Source organism: Rana temporaria, chromosome 4, assembly GCF_905171775.1.
Source record: "Rana temporaria chromosome 4, aRanTem1.1, whole genome shotgun sequence".
NCBI classification, from domain to species: Eukaryota; Metazoa; Chordata; class Amphibia; order Anura; family Ranidae; genus Rana; species Rana temporaria.
The window spans coordinates 258947339-258971660 of NC_053492.1; the positions used below are offsets into that span (position 1 = coordinate 258947339).

Sequence of the window (24322 nt, forward strand, 5' to 3'; positions counted from 1 at the left end):
TTCTCATCTTTTTTTCCCAGAAATCTTGGACAGTGGTGCAAGTATACAGATAAGGTACACAGATGACTTTTGTGAGAGTAGTTCAGTCCTTATAACTGTCCATGCTCGATGTAGTTCAGTCCGTACACTTGATCATTTTGGTTTTAGTTCTTGATATCCTTTATTTTTTTCTGCTTGGTTTACAATGAGGAGTAAAGGATGACATTTTTACAGTATACATGTTGAGCTTCCATGTTGTGAATATGTATCATCAGAATTTGTCACCAGATGAATCAGCATAGCATGAAATAGACATACAATTCAACTTGAAATCTACCCCACTTTAAATCTGAATGGATCAACATTGCTATAGATCGGTATGCATTGGATAAGTGGCGTGGTGCAGTGGATATTATTCATGGCTGCTGATCCAGATGGCAGATCGGAAACTGTCAGAAATATATCTCTCTCCACTCTATAGTAAGACGTATATAAAGTTAAACTTGCCTGTAAAGTCATACCTTCTTTACAAAGTTGATTCTGTAACAATACAAGCTTTTCAGCCAAGTCATATTTTTTCTTCAATGGTAACTCTGGAGGAGCAGAGAAAATTGCCATACAACTGAAACAAGCTTTACCAGGAATCAAATAATTTTCTGAAGCTGTGTATGGAAATATTAGAAATGCCTAAAACACTGCCTACAGTAGAGGTTTAAGTTTTTAGAGAAATATCCTATACAGGCAGAAGTTTATGAACACCTAACTATAACTAATACACTTATATAAATACTTATATAAATAAGCTTGTTAGACTTCACTTTCCAAAACTACCACTTTAAGACCAGGCTTTTTTCTGACATGTGCTTGAAAATTACTTAGAACCCTCAAAAATTATATATATATATCTATATATATATATATATATATATATTTAGCAGAGACCCTAGAAAACAAAATGGTCGATTGTTGCAATATTTTATGTCACACTGTATTTGCACAGCGGTCTTTCAAACACAATTTTTTGGAAAAAATACACTTTAACCACTTCCACCCCCCTATAAGGGTCCCCCCCCTTCCTGACCAGGCCATTTTTGCAATACGGCACTGTGTTACTTCAACCACTTAAGCCCTGGACCATTAGGCCACTTTTTGCAATTCAGCACTGCGTCGCTTTAACTGACAATTGCGCAGGTGGTTAATTCTGACCCCAACAGGTCAATAGGAGAGTGACTCATTCATGTGGGGACACATAGGGCCAGATTCACAAAAGAGATACGACGGTGTATCTCAGATACACCATCGTATCTCGGATTTTTACTAGTCCTATCTATGCACCTGATTCATAGAATCAGATACGCATAGATAGGGCTGAGATCCGACAGTGTCACACTGTGTTACACTGTCGGATCTTTTTTTTTATTTAAAAATGGCGCCAGGGGCGTTCCCGCTGATTTACACTGAATAATATGTAAATCAGCGAGATACGCGAAATTCACAAACGTACGCGGACCCGACGCAGTGTTCTTACGTCGTTTCCGTAGCGCGGTACCCGTCGTATACTTACCCCTTCTAAAAGCAGGGGTAAGTATTGTTAAGTATGGCCGTCGTTCCTGCGTCGATTTTGAAATTTCCTACGTCGTTTGCGTACGCCGATTCACGAACACGCGCGTCGCAAGTCCCGCTCACGTCGCAACCACTGACGTCCTATTGACGTCAGTGGGAGCAATGCACGCCGGGAAATTCCCCGAACGACGCATGCAGATTTATATCGGCGCGGGAGCGCGCCTGATTTAAATATGACACTCCCCTAGCCGCGGAATTTGAATTCCGCTGGGGGAGTTAGGATCCGCCGTCGCAAGTTTGGAGGTAAGTGTTTTGTGAATCTGGCCCTTTCCTCACAAACTTGCGAGGGCGGATCTTAAAACACATAGGTTACACGGATCTAAAGATCCGCTAACCTTTGTGAATCTGGCCCATACTGTTGAGATGTTAATTGAGTCTGGCTCCTAAGATATTTCATTGTGTGAAAGTCTATTGATGATAGATGTGTTGGGGGTTGGCAGTCTGAAAGGTCAGATGGCTGACTTTTCAGCTGTAGTGGATTAGCATGTCAATTACGTCTACAAAGGAATGTAAATTGTGTATCAGGTAAGAATAGCTTATCGCGGAGTCAGAACGTCTGGGTAAATGACTAGTAATTGGCTCATGTAGATTATATCATTATCTAAAGGAATGTGTATTGAGCTCCGGGTGTCATGTTGTGGGTGCAGTTAAGCCATTGTTTCTTGGGGCTTCTAACTGTATAAAAACCTAAGTTTTACCATTAAAAGATCCATTCTGTTTGGAACCAGAGAACAGAGCTGTGTGTGTCTCGTTCTTCTGGGGGAAATCCAATGGGTCCTGTCTGCTGGATTGTGGCGTGTCAGAAGCTGTCTTGGGTTGGTGGAATGGAATATCATAACGGTGTTAACCCCTGACCGTTACAAGTGCTATAAAAATGCACTGGTTGCTGTAACAATGAAACTGGCAGTAAAGGGGTTAACCAGGAGGGGGCGCTGTAGGGGTTAAGTGTGCCCTAATGTCTGATTCTTACTGTGGGGGGGGGCGTGGCTGGGCGTGTGACGTCACTGATCATCGTTCCCTTCCACAGGAAACAGACGATCAGTGACAGGCTCACTAGGAAGCGCGGGAAAGGTTTGTTTACACTTACCTCTCCCCGTTCTTCCGCTCTGTGACCTGATCGCGGGACACCGGCGGCGATTGGGTCTGCTGTTCCCGCGGGGACAGTCACAGAGAAAATCGGGTCGTGAGCGCGCCGCCGTACTTGCGTCACACGGCTGGGATCTTAAATGGGACGTACATGTACGCCCTTGTGCCCAGCCGTGCCATTTTGTCAACGTATATTGTCGTGCGGCGGTCCTTAACAGTTAAATTGCGCGGTTGTGCGATGCTGTACTCAAATAAATACAATATGTCCTTTTTTTCCCTACAAATAAAGCTTTTGTTTGGTGGTATTTGATCACCTCTGTGTTTTTTTTTTCTATAAACAAAAAAAGACTGACCATTTAGAAAAAAAACAGCAATTTTTTGCGTGACTGCGACATTGCGGCCGACAAATCGGACACCTGAGACTTTTGACACTTTTTGGGGATCAGTGACACTTATACAGTGATCAGTGCTTAAAAAATATATACTGTTACTGTACTAATGACACTGGCAGGGAAGTGGTTAACTTCAGGGACCCCCTTAACACGGACATCGAAAGGGACACTAATACAGTGATAATAGTTTACACTGTACTAATGACACTGATGGTGACAGGGGTGATCAGAAGGACAATCAAGGGGTTAACTGTGTGCCTAACAAGTGTATGTGTGCTGCTTTTACTCACATGATCTGGCTGTCTTTTCTCCCTGAACTCAGAGTTGATTTCAGGGAAAAGGAACAGCCAGAACACTGTTCTGTCATTGGTGTTCTGTGTGTTTCTAAACACAGAACTCTGTGTTGTGATTTGCCACAGCCGTTCAGCAGATATACAGTCCAAATCATTGGCTGCAACCTGCTGACAAAGTTATGCTGTGTCTAATCAGAGCACAGGTCAGCAGGGGGCGACCAGGAAGTTTACTGCAATGTATGGTTACATCATGGTGGCTGTCTGTGCCGCCCGCTAGCAGTACATGTACTTTTAGCAGGCGGCAAGTGGTTACATTGGGAGTAAACTCCCATGCATAATTTGTATCTATAGGTACTGTAAATATCTCCAAAGCATGCACAATTTAGGAGATATTTACTGTACCAGTGCATGCGCTCTGAAGGAACGGTCGCCCAGCCCATTCCTTCAGAGTCCTGTGTTGTAAACGCCGGCTCCTGCGCGCATGTGCGGGAGTGACGTCATTGCGGCTTTGGCCAATCAGACAGCCGCAGTCCGTGAACCCAGAATGAAGACAGATGAAGATGGAAGCCTTGTCAGTGGTGACATCTCACCACTGAAAGGCTTCATTCTACAGTATGTTTCGATACATACTAGCACATTATGGCTTTAACGTGCAGGTTCCACACACAGCGGATTACCACTGCTTTAGGGCAAATTAACATACTCCATGTACCATTTGCATGAAAATATATATATTTTTAAAATAAATCTGCTTTTAAATAGATCATAAATCTGAGTTGCAATTGTTGTTTTTTAACTGTAAATGTTTGACTAATCTTACAGCAACATTACAACCAATAAAAAAGAAATCACAAGCATTCTTGTCCAACTGTAATTTATGTAAAGAAAACCAGAACACTGCATTCATTATCGTATGTGATATATTTATGGCCTCATCTTAAGCATTTCTGTAAATTCTTTCTTCTTATATAAATAATATAAATATGTGTGCTTACTTTTATATATGCCCTATGTAAATGTCATCTAAACACTAGTGATGAATAAATGTGTTTTATATTATGAGAAGAAACAAACAGTAAACAGTGTGATATTATATTTCATTATGACTATTTAGGCTGGATTCACACTATACAATTTTCTGTAAATTTTTTCCTTCAGGTTTACCAAAACCATATCTAACCTCAAAGCGGGGGTTCACTCTGTTAAAAAAAAAAAAATGTTTTTTTTTTATTAGACCATTACATTCGGCATCGTAGCGCGAGCTACGGTATGCCGGTCTTACATTTTTTATCCCCGTACTCACTGTGCTATCTCTCATTGAAGATTCCGGGGAATGGGCGTTCCTATGGTGAGAGAAGGTGATTGACGGCCGGCCCTGGCACGTCACGCTTCTCCGGAAATAGCCGAAATAGGCTTGGCTATTCACGGCGCATGCGCATAGCCTGTGCGCAGGCGCCGTGAAGAACCGAGACCTACTCCGGCTGTCTTCGGGGAGCGTGACGTGCCAGAGCCGGCCGTCAACCATCCTCCCTCTCCATAGGCACGCCCATTCCCCGCGGGAGTCGGATTCTTCAATGAGAGATAGCACAGTGAGTACGGGGATTAAAAATTTAAGACCGGCATACCGTAGCTCGCGCTACGATGCCGAATGTAATGGTCTAATGATGGAAAGGAGGGTGAACTACCGCTTTAAGAGTTTCAAATTGTATGTAATCAGGCAGGTCCTTCCACTACATGGTTTTGGTAAATCTAAGCAAAATCAGACAACAAAAGTTGTATAGTGTGTGTATGGGGTCTTAGATTAGATGGTCTGACCCTTCCCAATTCTTCCCAACCACTAAGTTTTAATTATGAACACCAAGAGCATGCTATCATTACTAAAAGCACTAAATCCCCAATGTTTCTGATAAAATATTTTTACAATATTATTAAATAAGCCGGTGAAAAGCTGCAAAGACAATTTTACAGGTGACACAGGTAACTGCGTTTTCTACTTCAAAGGAAATATGTACATTTTAGACAAACAGGTAAAAAAAAACGTTTTCTGTAAAATCGGAGTATAAGTAAAAGGGGCAGACATATTTTCTCATTACATTTGCATGCTATGCCTCTGCTTTTGCAGTGTTACACAATGAGGTTGATTTACTTAATGAAAATACAGTGCCCTAAAATTGATTAAATTCATCCTTTTCTTCAAAATGCTACAAACAACACCCTATAATGACAACGTGAAAGAAGTTTGTTTGAACTCTTTGCAAATATAATAAAAATAAAAAATGAAAAAAATCACATGTACATAAGTATTCACAGCCTTTGCCATAACACTCAAAATTGAGCTTAGGTGCATCCTGTTTCCACCGATCATCCTTGAGATGTTTCTAAAACTTGATTGGAGTCCACCTGTGGTAAATTCGGTTGATCGGACCTGATTTGGAAAGGCATACACCTGTCTATATAAGGTCTCACAGTAAGGCCCCTTTCCCCCGGGGCTGGATCAGTAATGATCCGCCTCCATATGTCCGTAAGTTCAGTGGGGATCGCTGCTGAGCCGGCGGATGACAGGGTGGTCTCTGCACACTGTGAACCAATCTGGTGTTCTCAAAGCGTTTTTTGACCGTCCTGTAAAAAGGGGTCAAACAGCTCTGGTGACTGGCCATCTTCATACTGAGCCCTCGTGGTGGAAGATCTAGAAGTTTTATCTCAGAGCATTCCGTTTTGGTGTTGGGATCTTTTCACTTATGGACTTTATGCTTGCTTATTTTTTCATTTATGTGCACATTTAAGTTTGATGCAGTGTTTTTCTTCGTCCCAGTTTTTCACATGAACATGTATAGCGCCTTATTCTTTACTTTATAATTCTTCACCAAAAATAGGTGTGCCAAGCTTGTAGCATCAGGCCTCGTACACACGACCGAGTTTCTCAGCAAAAAACAGCAAGAAACTTGCTGGGAGATATTTTTTTGCCGAGGAAACCGGTCGTGTGTACATTTTCGTTAACCTCCTGGGCGGTGTTCCCGAGTCTGACTCGGGGTGAGATTTTTGGGCTAGGATCGGTAACCCCGAGTCAGACTCGGGCTTGCCTCGCTGGATGTACAGGGAGTTTTACTTACCTTGTCCCTGGATCCAGCGATGCCACCGCGCTGTGTGAGCGAGCGGGACCTCGCTCGATTCACACAGCGTCCTCCTGTGCCGCCGATCTCCGTTCCCTGCGACGTTACGACGCACGGGGACGGAGAACAGCGCCAAATTTAAAAAGGTAAACAAACACTTTACTTACAGTATACTGTAATCTTATAGATTACAGTACTGTATGTAAAAAAAACACACCCCCTTGTCCCTAGTGGTCTGCCCAGTGTCCTGCATGTCATTTTATATAATAAAAACCTTTTTTTCTCCCTGCAAACTGTAGATTGTCCATAGCAACCAAAAGTGTCCCTTTATGTCAAAAATAGTTTTAGATCAGCTAGAAAACAGCAATAATAAATTATAATCACTTGCAGAATTGTGCGATAGCGATTTGTGGGGAAATTTAAAAAAAAAAATAATAATGACAACGACAATTCTGCAACTGAGAAAATTTCTGTGATTTTGATTTGATTACATTATTGAATAATTTTTATTATAATTATATTATTATTTGTTATAATTATTTATAATTATTTATTATATTATAATTTATAATTTTGTTTTTAAAAAAATGTCATACCCGGGATGCCTATTAGAATCTTGCTTGGTCAGATTTAAGTTATTTCTAAAAATTACAGGCCTACAATATAAAACGCCAAATTTCCTTGCAAATAATGGTACCGCTTTCAGCATGTTTTTTCTGAAAGAATCATACCGCCAGGGAGGTTAAGGAAACTGTCGAGAAACTCCACGAGCCAAAAAGAAAGCATGTTTTCTATTTCCTTGATGGGAATGGAGAAAATTGGCTTGTCGAGTTTCTCGACGGCTTCACAAGGAACTCAATGAGCAAAACGATGTGTTTCGCCCGTCGAGTTCCTCGGTCGTGTGTATGAGGCTTAATACTCAAAAAGACTTGAGGCTGTAAATGGTGCAAAAGGTGCTTCAACAAAGTATTGAGCAAGGGTTTTATTTTTTAATTTTTTTAAAAGATTTCAAAGAAACTTCTTTCACGTTGTCATTATGGGGTATTGTTTGCAGAATTTCGAGGAAAATAATGAATTTAATCGATTTTGGAATAAGGCTGTAACATAACGAAATGTGGAAAAAGTGAAGCGCTGTGAATACTTTCCAGATGTACCGTATACTGTGCACTGCAAGTCCATTTGCTCTAGATCTAAGAGGAAGCTCTGCTGATTTCTATCATCCAAACATGTGCAAGCAAAAATGCTGTTCATTTTCCCTGCATGTGATTGAGTATTCTTTGCAAAGTTAAAGCGGAGTTCCAACCACAATTAGCATTTTTTAAATGTATGTCTTTTCATCCTGCGTTTTTATAATATAAATCCGGTCACTTACTATTTTACAATCCGCCACCGATCCACATAGATATTCAAAGAAGATAGTTTATAAAACTATGTCTACACCGTTGTCATTTTGCTTGTGGGCATTGTGAAGCCCACAAGCACTTACTTCCTAGAAGTCTTGGATGGTGAATGATAATTGGACAGCGCACTGCATCCTGGGAAATGATGAGACACATTTCCCAGGAGCATTAGAGGGAGATGATGTCAGAATCCTAGGTGCTTTCAAAGGCAGATTTCGTGGGACCGCATAGCAACAGGCATTTCCAGATCAGTAAAAAAACATTTTTTTTTTTTTTTTTTACTTTTTTAGGTCTAATGAGCACAATAATGAAAAAAAAATTTGGGATGGAAACTCCACTTTAATCTTTACCTCATTTACTAAGCTCTGAATCAAATGCACTTGCAGTGCACAATATATTTGCCTTTAGTAAATTTAACATTAAGGCTTAATCTCTCATCTTAGGAGCGTTTAGGAGTGTTAACAGTGTTTTTTGCAGCCCCTTTAGGGGAAATAAAACGCTAAAATTAAGCTATTAGTAGCGTTTAGGGTCGATTAGCAAAATTTAAGAGGGTTTATGAGCTTTCAGCATTTTTTTTTCTGCTGGAGGAACGTTCCAAGAAACTCTTTTTTCTGTTCCTAGACGCTGAAGCTCAAAAAACACTAATAGCCCAAAGTATGGACACACACTATTTAGCTTTTAGGAGCAGAAAAATAAATGCTAATAACTTCTAGGAGCTAACAAAAATGCTAGCGTGCCTAATGGCTTCACTTTACTGCTACATCTCATAATGTTTTGAGTAAGCTGAATAATTGAAAACAATGCACTCCCTATGTGGATATGTTATTTCAACAAATAACAAAGTAATTGTATTGAACGCTAAATAGATTCTTATAGCGACTAATCTAAGGCCTCGTACACACGATAGGTTAACCAGAGGACAACGGTCTGAAGGACCGTTGTCATTGGTTAACCTATGAAGCTGACTGATGGTCCGTCGTGCCTACACACCATCAGTTAAAAAAACGATCGTGTCAGAACTCAGTGACGTAAAACACGACATGCATGGATTTTTAACCGATGGTTGTGCGTACTAACGGTCGGTTTTGGCCTATCAGTTAGCAATCCATCAGTTAAATTTTAAAGCAAGTTCACATTTTTTTAACCAAAGGTTAAATAACCTATGGGGCCTACACACGATCGGTTTGGACCGATGAAAACAGTCCATCAGACCGTTGTCCTCTGGTTAACCTATGGTGTGTACGAGGCCTAAGTCTAGATCTCTATTTTTCAGCTCCGTTCATCAAGTATACCAGTACATTATATTTTAAAGGAAATCCTTAAAGTGGAGTTCCACCCATAAATATAACATTACATCAGTAGTTTTAAAAAAATGTCATTAGTCCTTTACAATTTTTTTTTTTTTTTAGATGCCTTCAAAGTGTTGTTGCTAGGCAGAATAGTTAATTTTCCCACTTCCTGCACCTAGGTGCTTAATGTTTCCTAACCTACACCGCACAGACTCCTGGGAATGTAGTGGGTGTAACTTTCCAGGAGTCTGTGCACTCCCCAGTCTCAAAGAATCATGTGACTTGGACAGCACAGGTGCTGAAACCTGATCTGACACTGCTTGTGCAGCACTGGGCATGTGCGAGATCTGCAAGGCTGAAATCCAGGAAGTCATACAGTCTGGCTTCATGATGCCCACACTTAAGATGGCCCCAGTCAATTTCTATTTTATAAAGTGTCTAAATGCTGTAACAACCTAACAAAATGGACCTTAGTTTACAGACTAACTTTACTAGAATACATTAAGCTTGTGTATTACAGGGTTATTTATATTTAAAAAGTGAAATTGTGGCCGGAACTCCGCTTTAAAGCAGACCTTATCCATCCCGAGGATGATCCTGCTTCTCCACTCCTCCTCATGTCCTCTGCTGGAAAAGGGCATCATTTTTTTTTTGTTTAGGTCTTTTTTTTTATGTTAAGTCCGTCCCATCTCCCTATGCACATCACTTGCCTCAGGGCGGTGAATGACGTGCACACTGCCCACTGTACCTCCCGGGATATGTACGTTACATATCCCAGGAGGCAAAGCCTTCCATTCAAGAACAGAAGGAGGGGGCAGGCCTATCGGCGTGTCATTGAGAGGCCCACCCACTAAACCCGGAAAAGCTAGCGGGCCTCTCGATGACGTCAGAGAAAACATAGGGGTGTGGGGCGGATCTGTGGCCAGGCATGAGGTGATCTCAGTAGGACAACGCTGGATCCACTAGATGGGTGAGTATCTGAAATGTCCAGATACCACTATCAGGTAAGTGGAGCAAAAAAAAAAAAATGGGGCGATTGCCCAGAGTTTCTCTTTAATCTAGCACAGATGATTTAGTTTGAATATTTAGATATGTATTCCAAAACACATATTCCCTATATATACACAGAACACATTACATTTATACTGTACATTAACATTACATTCATTGACACCCATGAAATACAGACAGTACTTTGGTGTATAAAAATAATAGCTGCATATGTGTATTCGAACTGTGCTATGAAGCATGGTCTCTAAATCTCATCAGAGTTCCCCTTTGGTAAGTACCAAAAACAAATTCTGTTTCAAATCCATTGCAATACCTGTAACTCTGAAACACCCTCATTATTTTTCTAGGAAATACAAAAATATTGAAACATAAAAAGTGTGCTTGTTGGTAGCACACTTCTCGATTATGTGCAATTAACAATATATATATATATATATATATATATATATATATATATATATATATATATATATATATATATATATATATATATATACGGTATATATATATATTTATATATTTTTTTTTTCATCAAACAGTGTTTTCTTAAACTTTCTGAGTTTGTGTTTTCCTCCAAGTGACGTTTTCATCCACAGTGGTTTGGTCATTTGTGTGCTTATGGCAACCTCTGAATGTTAGATGAAAGTGAATATGCTGGTTCAAAGACATCATCCTCCACACCTTCCTCAATTGGTTTCATCTTGGAAGATGCTCTTAGGCAGGGAGAGTGACCTGTTGGTGAGGAAGAATACAGAAGACCATTACAAATGATGCAAGCCCAAATTACTTTACTGATACCATACTTGTGACAACACTTTCTGTACCTTTATGCCGCGTACACACGATCGGACATTCCGACAACAAAACCGTGGATTTTTCTGCGACGGAATGTTGGCTCAAACTTGTGTTGCTTACTCGCGGTCACACAAATGTTGTCAGAAATTTCAGAATGTCAAGAACGCAGTGACGTACAATACGTACAACGAGCCGAGAAAAATTAAGTTCAATAGGCAGTGCTTGATTCCGAGTATTGCGTGGATTTTTGTGCGTCACAATTGCATACACGCGATCTGAATTTCTGACAAGAACTTTTGTTGTCGGAAAAATTGAGAACCAGCTCTCAAACATTTGTTGTTGGAAATTTTGACAGCAAATGTCCGGTGGAGCATACACGCGACCAAAAGCTCACATCGAAAAAAAAATTATGGAAATTCCGATCGCGTGTACGCGCCATTAGAGTTTAAATCTGCAACTCTGACCTAAGACACATATTACAGTAGAAATCTACCAAACAACATATTTTACTTTAGGATACAGCAGAGAAGATTTTTACTGGTTATTATGCAGTAGTGTATTTAGGTTTTGTGCTGCCCTAGGCCTGACTAAACTCGTGCACCCCCTAATTTAAATATGACCCACCCCTTCCTGTCAAGGCCACACCCTTTCTGTTTAAGACCCACCCTGAAATTTTCAAGTAGGGACTCTAGTTCTTAGGGCCTTGGGGGGGGGGGGGGCAATGTATTCCCTTACTTTGCATATATTTCCTGGCCTGTTTGGCTATCGGGCAATAAGTGAAGGGAAATCTCTGAAATGGGTCAGGGATGGTAAAAAATAAACTGACAGGGGCTATAGCCCTCCCTTACTCTATCCACAATGAAAAAAAAAAACACATTTTGCCTATAGTTTCTGAATGCCAAAATTAGCTCAATAATAAGTATGGTTCAGAAAAGTCTAAAAGTTGTACTACGTAAAAAAGTACTCTCAAACTAAAAGAAAAACTCTCCAAGTTTATCACTGGGCAAGAGCTGCACATTTCCTAGTCCTGGGTCCTGATAGTGATTACATCTGCCATCCTAAGGAAACCCTATACAGTCACTCTAGCACTACAGTCGACCCCCACAAAGTCGCAGTTCAGAGTTTGCGGCCTCAGTTGTTCATGGATTCTTCCTCTCCGGCAGATGTGCAGCCCAGGATCAGTTTACTGTGGGTAACTATGTTCTTGTGTTTTTCATTCTCTTTAAAGCCTTAAGATGCCGTCTGTACATTTTTATTAAATTATTACTGTACAGAATTAAAAAATAGGCATTTATATGCATTTTTTTGACCACATACAAAATTTGTGTTTTTTCACAATTCGCAGGTGCTCTACAAACGTAACATGTGCAAATTTCAGGGGTTGACTGTTATACCGATAGAACGTTTTTTTTTTAGACTGGTCAACTGATTTAATGCAATTGAAGTCATCCAACGAAGGCAGATGAAAGACTTTGTTACTATTTTGTCATTTTATGAAGACCTCTTAAAAATAAATCCATATGACTACATATAATATATTCATAAAACACAGCACTTTTTCTGAAATGAAAATATTTTCGTTAACAAACGCACATGAATACATGCAGAACATGCGATTAATACATTTTTGAGACATGCAATATGGATGCAAAATGTCACAACTGATTCATGCAAATAGTATTCAGATAGTATTGAGGAAGAAAATGTAACAGTATGTTACAGTATGTAGTAGAGAAACTGTCAAGTGTATGTAAAGGTAAAGTTTTTTTTCCTAAAATGAAAAACATGTTGTACTTATCTGCTGCGTTCAATTGTATTGCACAGAACATCCCCAAACCCCTCTTCTGGGGTCCCTTGCCGATGCTCTTGGCTCCTCCTCTTCTGCGTGTGCACCCATAGCCAGCAGCTTGCTATGGGGGCACACCTGAGGGCTCCCTCCTGAGCCAGGCTGTGTGCATCTGTAGACACTCAGAGAACAACTCGGCCTCACCCCCCCCTTTCCTCCTCACAGGCTCCTGCTGCTGCCCCTGTGTACTGTGGGGAAGAGGAACACAGACCAGCGCTTCTGCAGACTGACACAACACTGGATCAAAATAGATAAGCATTTAGGGAGGTAAAGGGGGTAAAAAATAACTGGGGCATTTTTTACCATAATGCTAGAAATGCATAAAAAGTGGTTTTAAATCCTTAAAATGTTTGTTAACCCTCTTCTATAAAAAGCTCCAATCCCCTCTGTAATATAACAATAAGTGCCCCTGTGCCTGTGGTATATAAAAAATATGCTTATCTGTACCTACTGTATAAAACAGGCTGTAGGCAAGACACACTTGTCTTTGTACTCCTCACCTGGTTGCCGCCACACACGCTTGACACCATCTGAACCAAATACATTTATCTTGGTCTCATTAGACCACAGGACATGGTTCCAGTAATCCATGTCCTTAGTCTGCTTTTCTTCAGCAAACTGTTTACGGGCGTTTCGTTTACATCATCTTAAGAAGAGGCTTCCTTCTGGGAAGACAGCAATGCAGACCAATTTGATGCAGTGTGCGGCATAAGGTCTAAGCACTGACAGGATGACCCCCCACCCCTTCAACCTCTGCAGCAATGCTGGCAGCACTCATATTACTATTTCCCAAAGACAACCTGCATATGATGCTGAGCATGTGCACTCAACTTCTTTGGTCGACCATGGCGAGGCCTGTTCCGAGTGTAACCTCTCCTGTTAAACCACTGTATGGTCTTGGCCACCGTGCTGCAGCTCAGTTTTAGGGTATTGGTAATCTTCTTATAGCCTAGGCCATCTTTATGTAGAGCAACAATAATTTTTTTCAGATCCTCAGAGTTTTTTGGCATGAGGTGTCATGTTGAACTTCCAGTGAACTTCCAGTGACCAGTATGAGAAAGCGATAACATTAAATGTAACACACCTGGTCCCCATTTGCACCTGAGACCTGTAATTGAATGGCTAATTGGGCCCAATTTGGACATTTTCACTTTGGGGTGTACTCACTTTTTTGCCAGCGGTTTAGACAACAATGGCTGTGTTGGGTTATTTTGAGTGGACAGCAAATTTACACTGTTATACAAGCTGTACACACACTACTTTACAGTGTAGCAAAGTGTAATTTCTTCAGTGGTGTCACATAAAAAGATATAATAAAATATTTCCATAAATGTGAGGGGTATACTTTTGTGAGATACTATATACTAGACTGCCTGCACTGTGTGTATATATATATATATATATATATATATATATATATATATATATATATATACACAGTACAGACCAAAAGTTTGGACACACCTTCTCATTCAAAGAGTTTTCTTTATTTTCATGACTATGAAAATTGAAGATTCACACTGAAGGCATCAAAACTATGAACTAACACATGTAGAATTATACATAACAAAAAAGTGTGAAACAACTGAAAATATATTTCATATTCTAGGTTCTTCAAAGTAGCCACCTTTTGCTTTGATTACTGCTTGGCACACTCTTGCCATTCTCTTGATGAGCTTCAAGAGGTAGTCACCTGGCGCAGCACCCCATCACTCTCCTTCTTGGTCAAATAGCCCTTACACAGCCTGGAGGTGTGTTTGGGGTCATTGTCCTGTTGAAAAATAAATGATGGTCCAACTAAACGCAAACCGGATGGAATAGCATGCCGCTGCAAGATGCTGTGATAGCCATGCTGGTTCAGTATGCCTTCAATTTTGAATAAATCCCCAACAGTGTCACCAGCAAAGCACCCCCACACCATCACACCTCCTCCTCCATGCTTCACGGTGGGAACCAGGCATGTAGAGTCCATCCGTTCACCTTTTCTGCGTCGCACAAAGACACGGGGGTTGGAACCAAAGATCTCAAGTTTGGACTCATCAGACCAAAGCACAGATTTCCACTGGTCTAATGTCCATTCCTTGTGTTCTTTAGCCCAAACAAGTCTCTTCTGCTTGTTGCCTTTCTTTGGCAGTGGTTTCCTAGCATGAAGGCCTGATTCACACAGTCTCCTCTAAACAGTTCTAGAGATGTGTCTGCTGCAAAAGGTGGCTACTTTGAAGAACCTAGAATATGAAATATATTTTCAGTTGTTTCACACTTTTTTGTTATGTATAATTCCACATGTGTTAATTCATAGTTTTGATGCCTTCAGTGTGAATCTACAATTTTCATAGTCATGAAAATAAAGAAAACTCTTTGATTGAGAAGGTGTGTCCAAACTTTTGGTCTGTACTGTATATATATATATATATATATATGTGTGTATTTATATTCTACACTGAATGCACTGTATATATATATATATATATATATATATATATATATATATATATATACATACATTATTACATTGCCTGCACTGTATATATATTTTACACTGACTACACTGTGTACATCATGGCTCTCACAGCAGATCACTCTGTGATTGGTCAGGTGAATGCTTTGGTTCAATCTTGCATTGCATTATGGGGGGCTCCACGGCACTCATATTTGCTGTGAACGCCCCATATGTTCGGTCCGTTTGCGAGCAAACGAACACCAGATGATCAAGTCGAACTTGGGTTCGACTGGAACATCGGGACCATCTCTACTGTCCAGTCTGTTATTGAACCTGAAGGCCAGTAGGTCCACATCCCACATCCCTTGCCTGGTCCTCATAGTTCCTGGCACAGTTCCAGGTATAGAGATCACTCTCCCAGGTTCAGACACTGCCGGCTGAGAAAGTCTACTTGCCAACTGTTCACACCTGGGATATAAATGTCAGAAAAGGCTGGAAGTTCCACTCAGGACAGAATCAACTATACCTCTCTTGCCATGGTGAGACTTATTTTTCCTTCCTAATGATTGATCTAACTAAATCTGGGTCAGATAATCCCCCAGCATGATGGTCCAATGCTGTAGAGACAACCAAATCACCATAAGTTCCAGGATGTTGATGCTGGATGTTGGGTGATGAGACTCTGGAGCCCAAGTTACTTGCACCAACAGGATTCTAAGACTTCTCCCCAGCCCAACAGGCTAGCATTAGGAACCATGAGGAACTTCCAGAAGACAGGAAAGAAAGACTTCCAGAGCCAGCAGGCCAGGGACAACCTGGCCCTTAGTGGCAAATTAACTAGTTTGTCCAGGGACTGAACTAACCTTTCCCATGAGAATACAACATTGTATTATAGAGGACTGGTGTGAAACTGAGCAAATGAGACTGCCTTGACAGCATCAGATACAGGGCGAAGAGTTGTACGATTACTGGACTAGAGAGTATGAGCCTAGGATCAGAGAATTTGAAGTTTCCCCTGAAGGAGAAACACTATGGCCAGAGCTGTGTCAAAGACTAGACCAAAATACTTTACATGGGGAGTCTATAAAATGTCAAAGCTACATTGTCTAATACAGCCTGTGCTGACTCTCCCTTCAACAGAATCAGCAGCATGGCTAGTACTAAGGCTTGGTAGACACCTGAGGTGTAGATGTGAGGCTGAATAACAGGGTCACAAATAAAAAGTGCAGGGAACCCACAGCAAAGCAAAGGAAATGCTGTTTTTTAAAAAAAGATGGGGGCATGCAAGCCAGAAAAATACTCTGGTGAAAAAACACAATGACAGACCTTGTTGGTGGCCTGGGAGCTAAGCTTGGGGGTTTGGACTTGTTTGTTGGAAGGTATAATAAAAAGGACTTTTCCAAACCCCCATTGGGGGATAAGCCTTCCTAGACTCTGCCTTATGCCTCTTGGGCTGAGGAAGATGGGTTTCTCTTCTCTGCACCCTTGATAACTGTATCTGAACAGAAGTCACCCTTCAAAGACCATGTGGCAACATTTTAACCAGTGTCCTCCGCATGTGTATTGATAGGAAAAAATTATGTTGGAAATGAGATGGGAAATGTCCAGCAGCCCATCACAACTATAGCTTAAAGCAACAATCATTTAAAAAAAAAAAACGTTCTACAGTATGACCAAGGGACAAACAGCAATAGTGTAAACATCCCTTCTTGTAGACTTAGGACAATAAGCCAGAGTTTGGCAGCTCAGAGTCACAGCTAAGACAGGATGAAGAGCAGGACCTGCAATAAAGAACAGAGCTCTAGAAAGGACTTCAAAACAGCCTATTGGTAGGGTCCTTAAAAGTGGTGTGGTCATTGCTTTGTTATGCTGGGACACTGCAGGACCCACCGTCAGTGTATTTCACGTTTTTACAAAGCCTCTCTAAATGGATGCAAGGCTAATAAGGGCAAAGCAAGCATTTCAACAGGGTGTTACCAGTCTCTGTGGAAGAAGATGTGGAACAGTGGGCCAGAAAGTCACTGTGGTCTTGGGCTCTAATTGATTCACTGGGAGAAGCAACAGCCGTGGTGTGTACTGCACCAGAAACAGCAGACGTGGTTTCCTTTAATTTAATAAGCTTTTCCAGTAAGGACTGGAGTAACTCAATATCAGATCTCAATCTCAGTGGCTGATGGCTCAGGGGCGCTAAGGCAATGGGCAAATAAGAGAATTTGCAGGGCAAGGATGCCTGTGGCCTCTGGGGTCAGAGTCATCATATAACTGAGTTATTTGGACCTGGAAAGTGCAGAGTGGCTAACTTGTTTCTGGAACACGGTCTGGAAAGTTCTTTATGTGGAACCCAGTGCTCATAGGTCACTTTTGGACTAGCCCCAGAACCAGTCCAGTTAGCTACAATCAAAGACACCCGGTCTAGTGGAGATGATCCTTGATTGAAAGTTAAAAAAAGAGAAGAAAAAACTATGCTAACAAAATTTGTAATTTTTCCAGCAGAGCTAAAGAAAAGACATTCATCCTCCAAAGACACTAGCAAAAAAATGAAGCATGCTGGCCTACAGTTTATTTATTTTTTATTTGCCAGTGTCCAATCCCTTAATGGACAAGAAAGTAAAAAATAATTGGTCAAGGTACAGGTACATATGCAAACACTATATTATGTCTATAGCCCTTTTCATTCCTGGCAGATTTAACAGTAGTGAAGTTTATCATGACAACAGACAAACTTAGGAATGACTGAACTGCCTATCCTAGCAAAATCACTAGGCAGTAAATCACTAGTAAGCACATTATGCTTAACACTGCACTGATAAGCAATCCATTATACTTGTATATAAGCATCGCCGTGCTGTAAAATGTTATCCAAACGCCATGTTTCAACTCCATATCTGTTGATTTGCAGGGCCATATATAAAATCATATTGAAAAACTGAAATTAATTTTCCACATGGCCACCCTAGTTACAATATAAACAGTCAGGCAGGAAATATTTACTCCTATTACATAAACAGCACTAAGAAATACAGATTTTACTCCATAACCAATAGCTCGGTCAATACACCATTAGTTCTATGTTACTCTAGCTATCAATATGCTAAATTAAAGTCAATACTTGTAATATCTTTTATAGGAAGTCATAAAACTATTTAGTTAGCTTATGCTAGGGTTGCAACTAGCAAAAGCCAATCTGCATATATTCTTTTATGCTAGGGTTGCAACCCTCAAAAGCCAATCTGCATACATTTTCTATATATTAATTACAGAATAGGTTGAAAAAACAAAACTGACATTTGAAAATTCAATCACAACCTTCTCTCGTTCTTCGTTTATTGAATAAATGACAAAATACCAAAAGAAGTAAAAACAAATCTTTAGAGCCAATAAGACTGCAAAGGATCTTCATCGCAGTGCAGCAAGCAGATGCTGGACTCAAAAGGTACAAGTGCTTTCCCATGGCATCCTGTGTGTAATGTGGTCCCAAAGCATTCTGTGCAGCAAAGTGGCTTTGTGGTTAGACCTCTGCCTTATAGCACTGGGGTCTTTGGTTTGGTTTGGACACTACCTGCATTGAGCTGGTACGTTCTCCCTTTTCTTGCATGGGTTTTCTCCAGGTACTCTCATTTCCTCCCACACTAAAAAGACATGTTGGTAGCTTATTTGGCACCTGTCAAAAGTAACCCCAGTATATGTGTGTATGCATAGGGTTGTAAATCTACGGTATGTAAGCGCTGTATAAATTGTTGGCCATTTATACTGTAAATGCCTGTAAAAATACTACTGTTCTTGCAGCACCCCTGTGTGTACAGCCGTGGCCAAATGTTTTGAGAATGACACAAATATTATTTTCACAAAGTCTGCTGCCTCCGTTTTTATGATGGCAATTTGCATATACTCCAGAATGTTATAAAGAGTGATCATGTGAATTGCAAAGTCCCTTTTTGCCATGAAAACAAACTTAATCCCATAAAAAACATATTCACTGCATTTGTGAAGAAGGTTTCAGGACACATAAGAAAGTCCAGGAAGCACCAGGGTCCTCTTCTACAGTTAATTTAGCTGCGGGATTGAGGTACCACCAGTTAAGAGCTTGCTCAGTGGTACCTCAATAGTATAGTGTTGAGTGGACTAAACACTATACTATAACACGATATACACACATAGGAAATAAATGTAAATGCATCGGCACGCACAGTGAGGCGAGGACTTTTGGAGGATGGCCTGGTGTCAAAAAGGGCAGCAAAGAAGCCACTTCTCTCCAGAAAAAACTTGAGGGACAGACTGATAATCTGCAAAAGGTACAGGTATTGGACTGCTGAAGACTGGAGTAAAATAATTTTCTCTGATGAATTTATTTTCCAATTGTTTGGGGCATCCGGAAAAAAAACCTTGTCTGGAGAAGAAAAGGTGAGGGCTACCATCAGTCCTGTGTCATGACAACAGTAAAGCATCCTGAGACCATTCATGTGTGGGGTTGCTTCTCAGCCAGGAGAGTGGGCTCACTCACAATTTAGCTTAAGAACACAGCAATGAATAAAGATTGGTACAAAAACATCCTCTGAGAGCAACTTCTCCCAACTATCCAAAAACAGTTTAGTGACGAGCAATGTATTTTCCAGAATTATGAAGCACCTTTCCATAAGGCAAAAGTGATAACTAAGTGGCTTGGGGAACAAAACATCAAAATTTTGGATCCATGACCAGGAAACTCCCCAGACCTTAATTTTATTGAGAACTTGTGGGTAATCATCAAGAGGCGGGTGAACCAAAAAAAAAAACCCCACAAATTTTGACAAACTACAAGCCTTGATTATGCAAGAATGGGCTGCCATAGGTTAGGATGTGGCCCAGAAGTTGATTGACAGCATGCCTGGGCAGATTTCATAGGTCTTAAAAAAGAAGGGTCAACAATGCAAATACTGACTTTGCATAAACTTAATGTAATTGTCAATAAAAGCCTTTGGCATGTATGAAATGCTTGTAACTATACTTCAATAAACATACCATAGTAACATCTGACAAAAAAATCTAAAAACACTGAAGCAGCAGACTTGAAAATTTAGATTTCTGTCATTCTCAAAACTTTTGGCCACGGCTGTACTGCATTCTCTGTTCTCCAGCAGACCATACTGTTCTTTAGAAAGCACTTCAAAGATAGGAAATAAAGTTCATATTTCACTGGTTTTAAAATAGTGCAGACTGCAGGTAGATAGTGCAAGAGAGCAGGGATTCAGTCCAGCAGCACCAAGCAACAGTTTCACTATCCATTGCAGGTGGACTCAACACTATACTATAACACGATATACACACATAGGATATACATCTGCGAACAAGAAGAATAATTTAACAGTATTTACTAACCCCCTAATATTCAACTGTAATATTGAAGCTGAAGTGTAATGTGCTTATATTTCTCCCAGTTCTTCCTATACCCATTCTTACAGCTATAGCTTCCGTCGTTTTTTTAATTATTTTTAATTATTAAAAGTCAGCAACTACAAAAGTGTAGTTGCTGACTTTTAATAAACACACATTCACCTGTCCCAGGATCCAGCAATGTGGTCGTTTGAACCCTCGCTTCTCTCCCTCTCCCCGGCGCTGGCATTTCAACTGTGGGCACCCGGCTGTGGCAGTTTGCAGGGGTGGCATGTCCCAGAAGACTGCGCGGAGGGAGGTGAGAGGAGAACTAGGCGATCTGAGCGGAAGTGGGAGTGGATACCTGTCAAAACTAGGTGCCCACTCCTCCCCTAAGATATCATCACTAGGTTTCTGTGCTTTTTTCAATGCAGGCAGATCATGGCCAGTGGGAGGGGACATCAGGGTGCTGTACATAGCTTACTGAAAACATCACAGCATCCTTTTTTAGTGCTCCTCTTAAGAATCCTCCACTCTGATGGAACCTCTGTGCTGGCTCTTGGGAGGAGTTAAGCAAATATCACAATGCCTTGATGGGTGGATGTTAGTCTTATTCCTAGGCAGCTGAATTTGCATGCTGACTGCTCTAGGTAATGCCCATTTGTGATTCTGAGCCTCCAGGATAGAAATTCAACAAACAAAAGGGATGGGCCAGGACGTACTAGGTTAAGTTCATCTAGCACCCAGGGCAAGGATGTGGAACTGCACCCCCTCCCCCACAGTTAATGCATGCCGTAGAATGGGTTTACTGCCATTTGTCCATTCTCTGCCCCCTTGCTCCTCTGTGCCTGGAGCAGGTACCCCTCCTGCCCACCCCTTGTCCCAAGCCCTGGGGCCAGGGGCAGTAAAGCTAGAGAAGAAAGAAGATGCTGGATGACCTTGAGTCAGGAAATGAAGCAGGCTTTTTCTGACTTTAACACACACCACACTGAGATGCTCACACGCAGTGCTCTCATGTGCACAATGTAGAGAGAAATCAGTGGAAACAATTTTTAGTACAACTGTACAAGACTGAAGGTAAGGCTGGCGTTCAGCTTTAAAATGTTAATGTGAGTTCTTCAAATGGATTATGGGTGAGCAAACGCTACACTTTTATTCCTGTTCTAGGTTCCTAACCAAAAATGAAAACAGTAGTCTAATTGTATTAAAACAATTGACAAAAGAAAAGAAAAAAAAAGTTAAAATATCCACTCTGTAGGAGGAAAAATGGATACACGAAGTACAGTAAGTATGATCAATATGGCCAGATGCAACCAAGATAGCATCTATAAAAGGAACTTCACGGTATAATGAAATCATTTGGAAATCCACTGAAAATCAATGAGCTCCATATTAATGAATGAACAGAACCAGTTTTTCATTGACCAAATAAGTACAGATTTTGGCCATTCAGAGTACCGTATATAGAACACAGCAAAAGATATGTAATGTACAATAGCACAATATACACCACAGGCCAAACACAGTTTTCCTTGTATTTCATGTTGAAGTCACTTTTTCTTTTGATAAGGCATATTGTTGCACTTGTTCACAGTACAATTTTATTGTAAAAATTATGGAACACCCTCAAAGGTTTAGAGAGTTTTTGTGATTAACACAATGATTAAGTTGGTCAGGGAACAAGAGAAATTAAAATATGAGTCTGTCTCTTGAGTTCTGATTTCGAATTTTAGAGAATGAAGTTGGCCAAGAGCCTAACACCAAGGAAAATACATGCACCCATTTTTGGATATACTGTAGTTTGTGAAGAGTGGCAGCAGTACATGCAACATCTCCATTTGTTACCCTCCACTAGCATTGGCCTTAAATTACCTGAGCCTTGAGCAAGTACTACATCAATGCATTTAATTAATGGCCACCCTTATGCCTCGTACACATGGCCGGACTTTCCGAGAAAAAAAGTCAGACTGGCTTTTATTCTCGGAAAGTCCGGCCGTGTGTAGCCTCCATCTGACTTTTTTTGTCGGAAGTCCTACGGACCTTAGATGGAGAACCTGTTCTCTTTCTTTCCGTCGGACTTCCGACAGACTCACGGCAGACTTTTGCATGGTCAAAAGTCCGAGCGTGTGTACGAGGCATAAGAGACAATTGACTACAAGAGAAATATGAGGGTTGACCTCGATTTGAAAATGCTAGTTGGTTGTTTGCTGACCTCAGTACTTTGAATCATTGACCCAGGGCAAACTATTCATTATTGTTCCAGATAAGTGGCTAAGAAAGCACTGAAGAAAGAAAGTCAGCATTATAAGCAGGCAAAAAGCAAAGTTGTTACCAATGGGCAGCCTCTACTTCTCAAATCAGAGGTTACTTTTGTAGCAGATCCCCAGCCAAAAATAACATAAAAGTTAATAGGTAAAAAACAAATTAGGTATGCCACCTGTATTGCACTGTTCTTAGATAATTCAAGCGAGGCCAAATATAGGCCTTATTTTTGTATGTTTCTGTCTACCTCTTTACCTTTGTAAAACAGAAAAACAAAATTAACTTTTGCTGCCACATTCACCTTAATTCTAGATATTTCCCCAGTAGTACGTTTTTTCTGTCAAAGGATGGTCTTAATCCTATAGCAAGCATCATTCAAACACCTTCCTCTGAGCCCAGGTCATGCTGGACCAGCCCCAGCCTGTGATTGGAAAGTGAAGGGAGAAGCGCACAGTGATGATCTTATCTCTCTGTTTTTTCTTCCTATGATCATGCTTCTTGTCAGCCAATGAATTGGCTGACAAATGCTGCTTATTTCTCTCACACTCCAGCCCAGTGGTGGGACAAGGTCATCCAGCGCCCAGGGCAAAGATGCCAAACTGTGCCTCCCTTTCCATTAGGGTTAGGGTCAGGGTACCCTCACCCCCATCCCTGCAATAAACCATTGCGCCAGGGGCAGCCTCCCCTCTTGCCCACCCCTTGTCCAGCCCAGCCATCTTACACAAGGGACTGCAAGAGGCTGATATCAAGTTAAATTGACATACTTATACTGCTTTCACTTACATATTAGTGATAGTAGAGCCATAATAATTTGTGTTTTTATATTTGCCTAGGGGTCAGCTTTTAATTGTCCTCTTATCTTCATTAAACCTTTCACATATAAAAAATTATGTAAGTACCATGCAATTTTCTTTTAGAATGAAGTCACTTGGTTATGCTATTCCTATTTTAAATACATATAACCTAGCACTGGGGTTGTTTCAGCGGTTCTAGTCAGTAAAATGCAAACTATTCACTTTACAATTAAGGGGGAGTTGCTCTGCAAAACAAAAGCCACAGGGATGTATTATTATTAATATTATATAGCGCAGTCAATTTACGCAGCACTTTACATATAGATTGTACATTCACGTTGGTCCCTACCCTCAAGGAGCTTACAATCTAAAGTCCCTTACTCACATTCATATACTAGGGCCAATTTAGACAGAAGCCAATTAACCTATCAGAATGTCTTTGGAGTGCGATATATAAGCCTCTATTGGCAAAGGGAGAGGAGTGATGTCTCTGAAAGTTTCTAATGCCAGTGCGCAAATGTACAGATCTCCTTCTATTTTATTGGATTTGGTAAGGAGAAAATTCTGGACAACCGCACTCAAAATCAATGCTTTTATTATTTTTTTTGCTCAGTTGCAGAATTGTCGCTGTCATTACTTTTATTTTTTTAGGA

At 40.7% G+C, this 24322-nt stretch overlaps 1 protein-coding gene across 3 annotated transcripts in view; it reads right to left on the minus strand.

Annotated features, from left to right (window-relative positions):
* Positions 1-10688: 10688 nt before the first annotated feature.
* Positions 10689-24322, minus strand: part of BVES (blood vessel epicardial substance) — a 261522-nt gene continuing 247888 nt past the window's right edge. The window contains exon 8 of one of the 3 annotated variants that reach the window (XM_040350168.1): positions 10689-10915. In XM_040350168.1, coding sequence (XP_040206102.1) covers positions 10800-10915 — 116 coding nt within the window. In that variant the 3' untranslated portion in view covers positions 10689-10799. The remainder of the gene's footprint in view (positions 10916-24322) is intronic. The other 2 variants (XM_040350167.1, XM_040350171.1) reach the window with 2 other exon arrangements.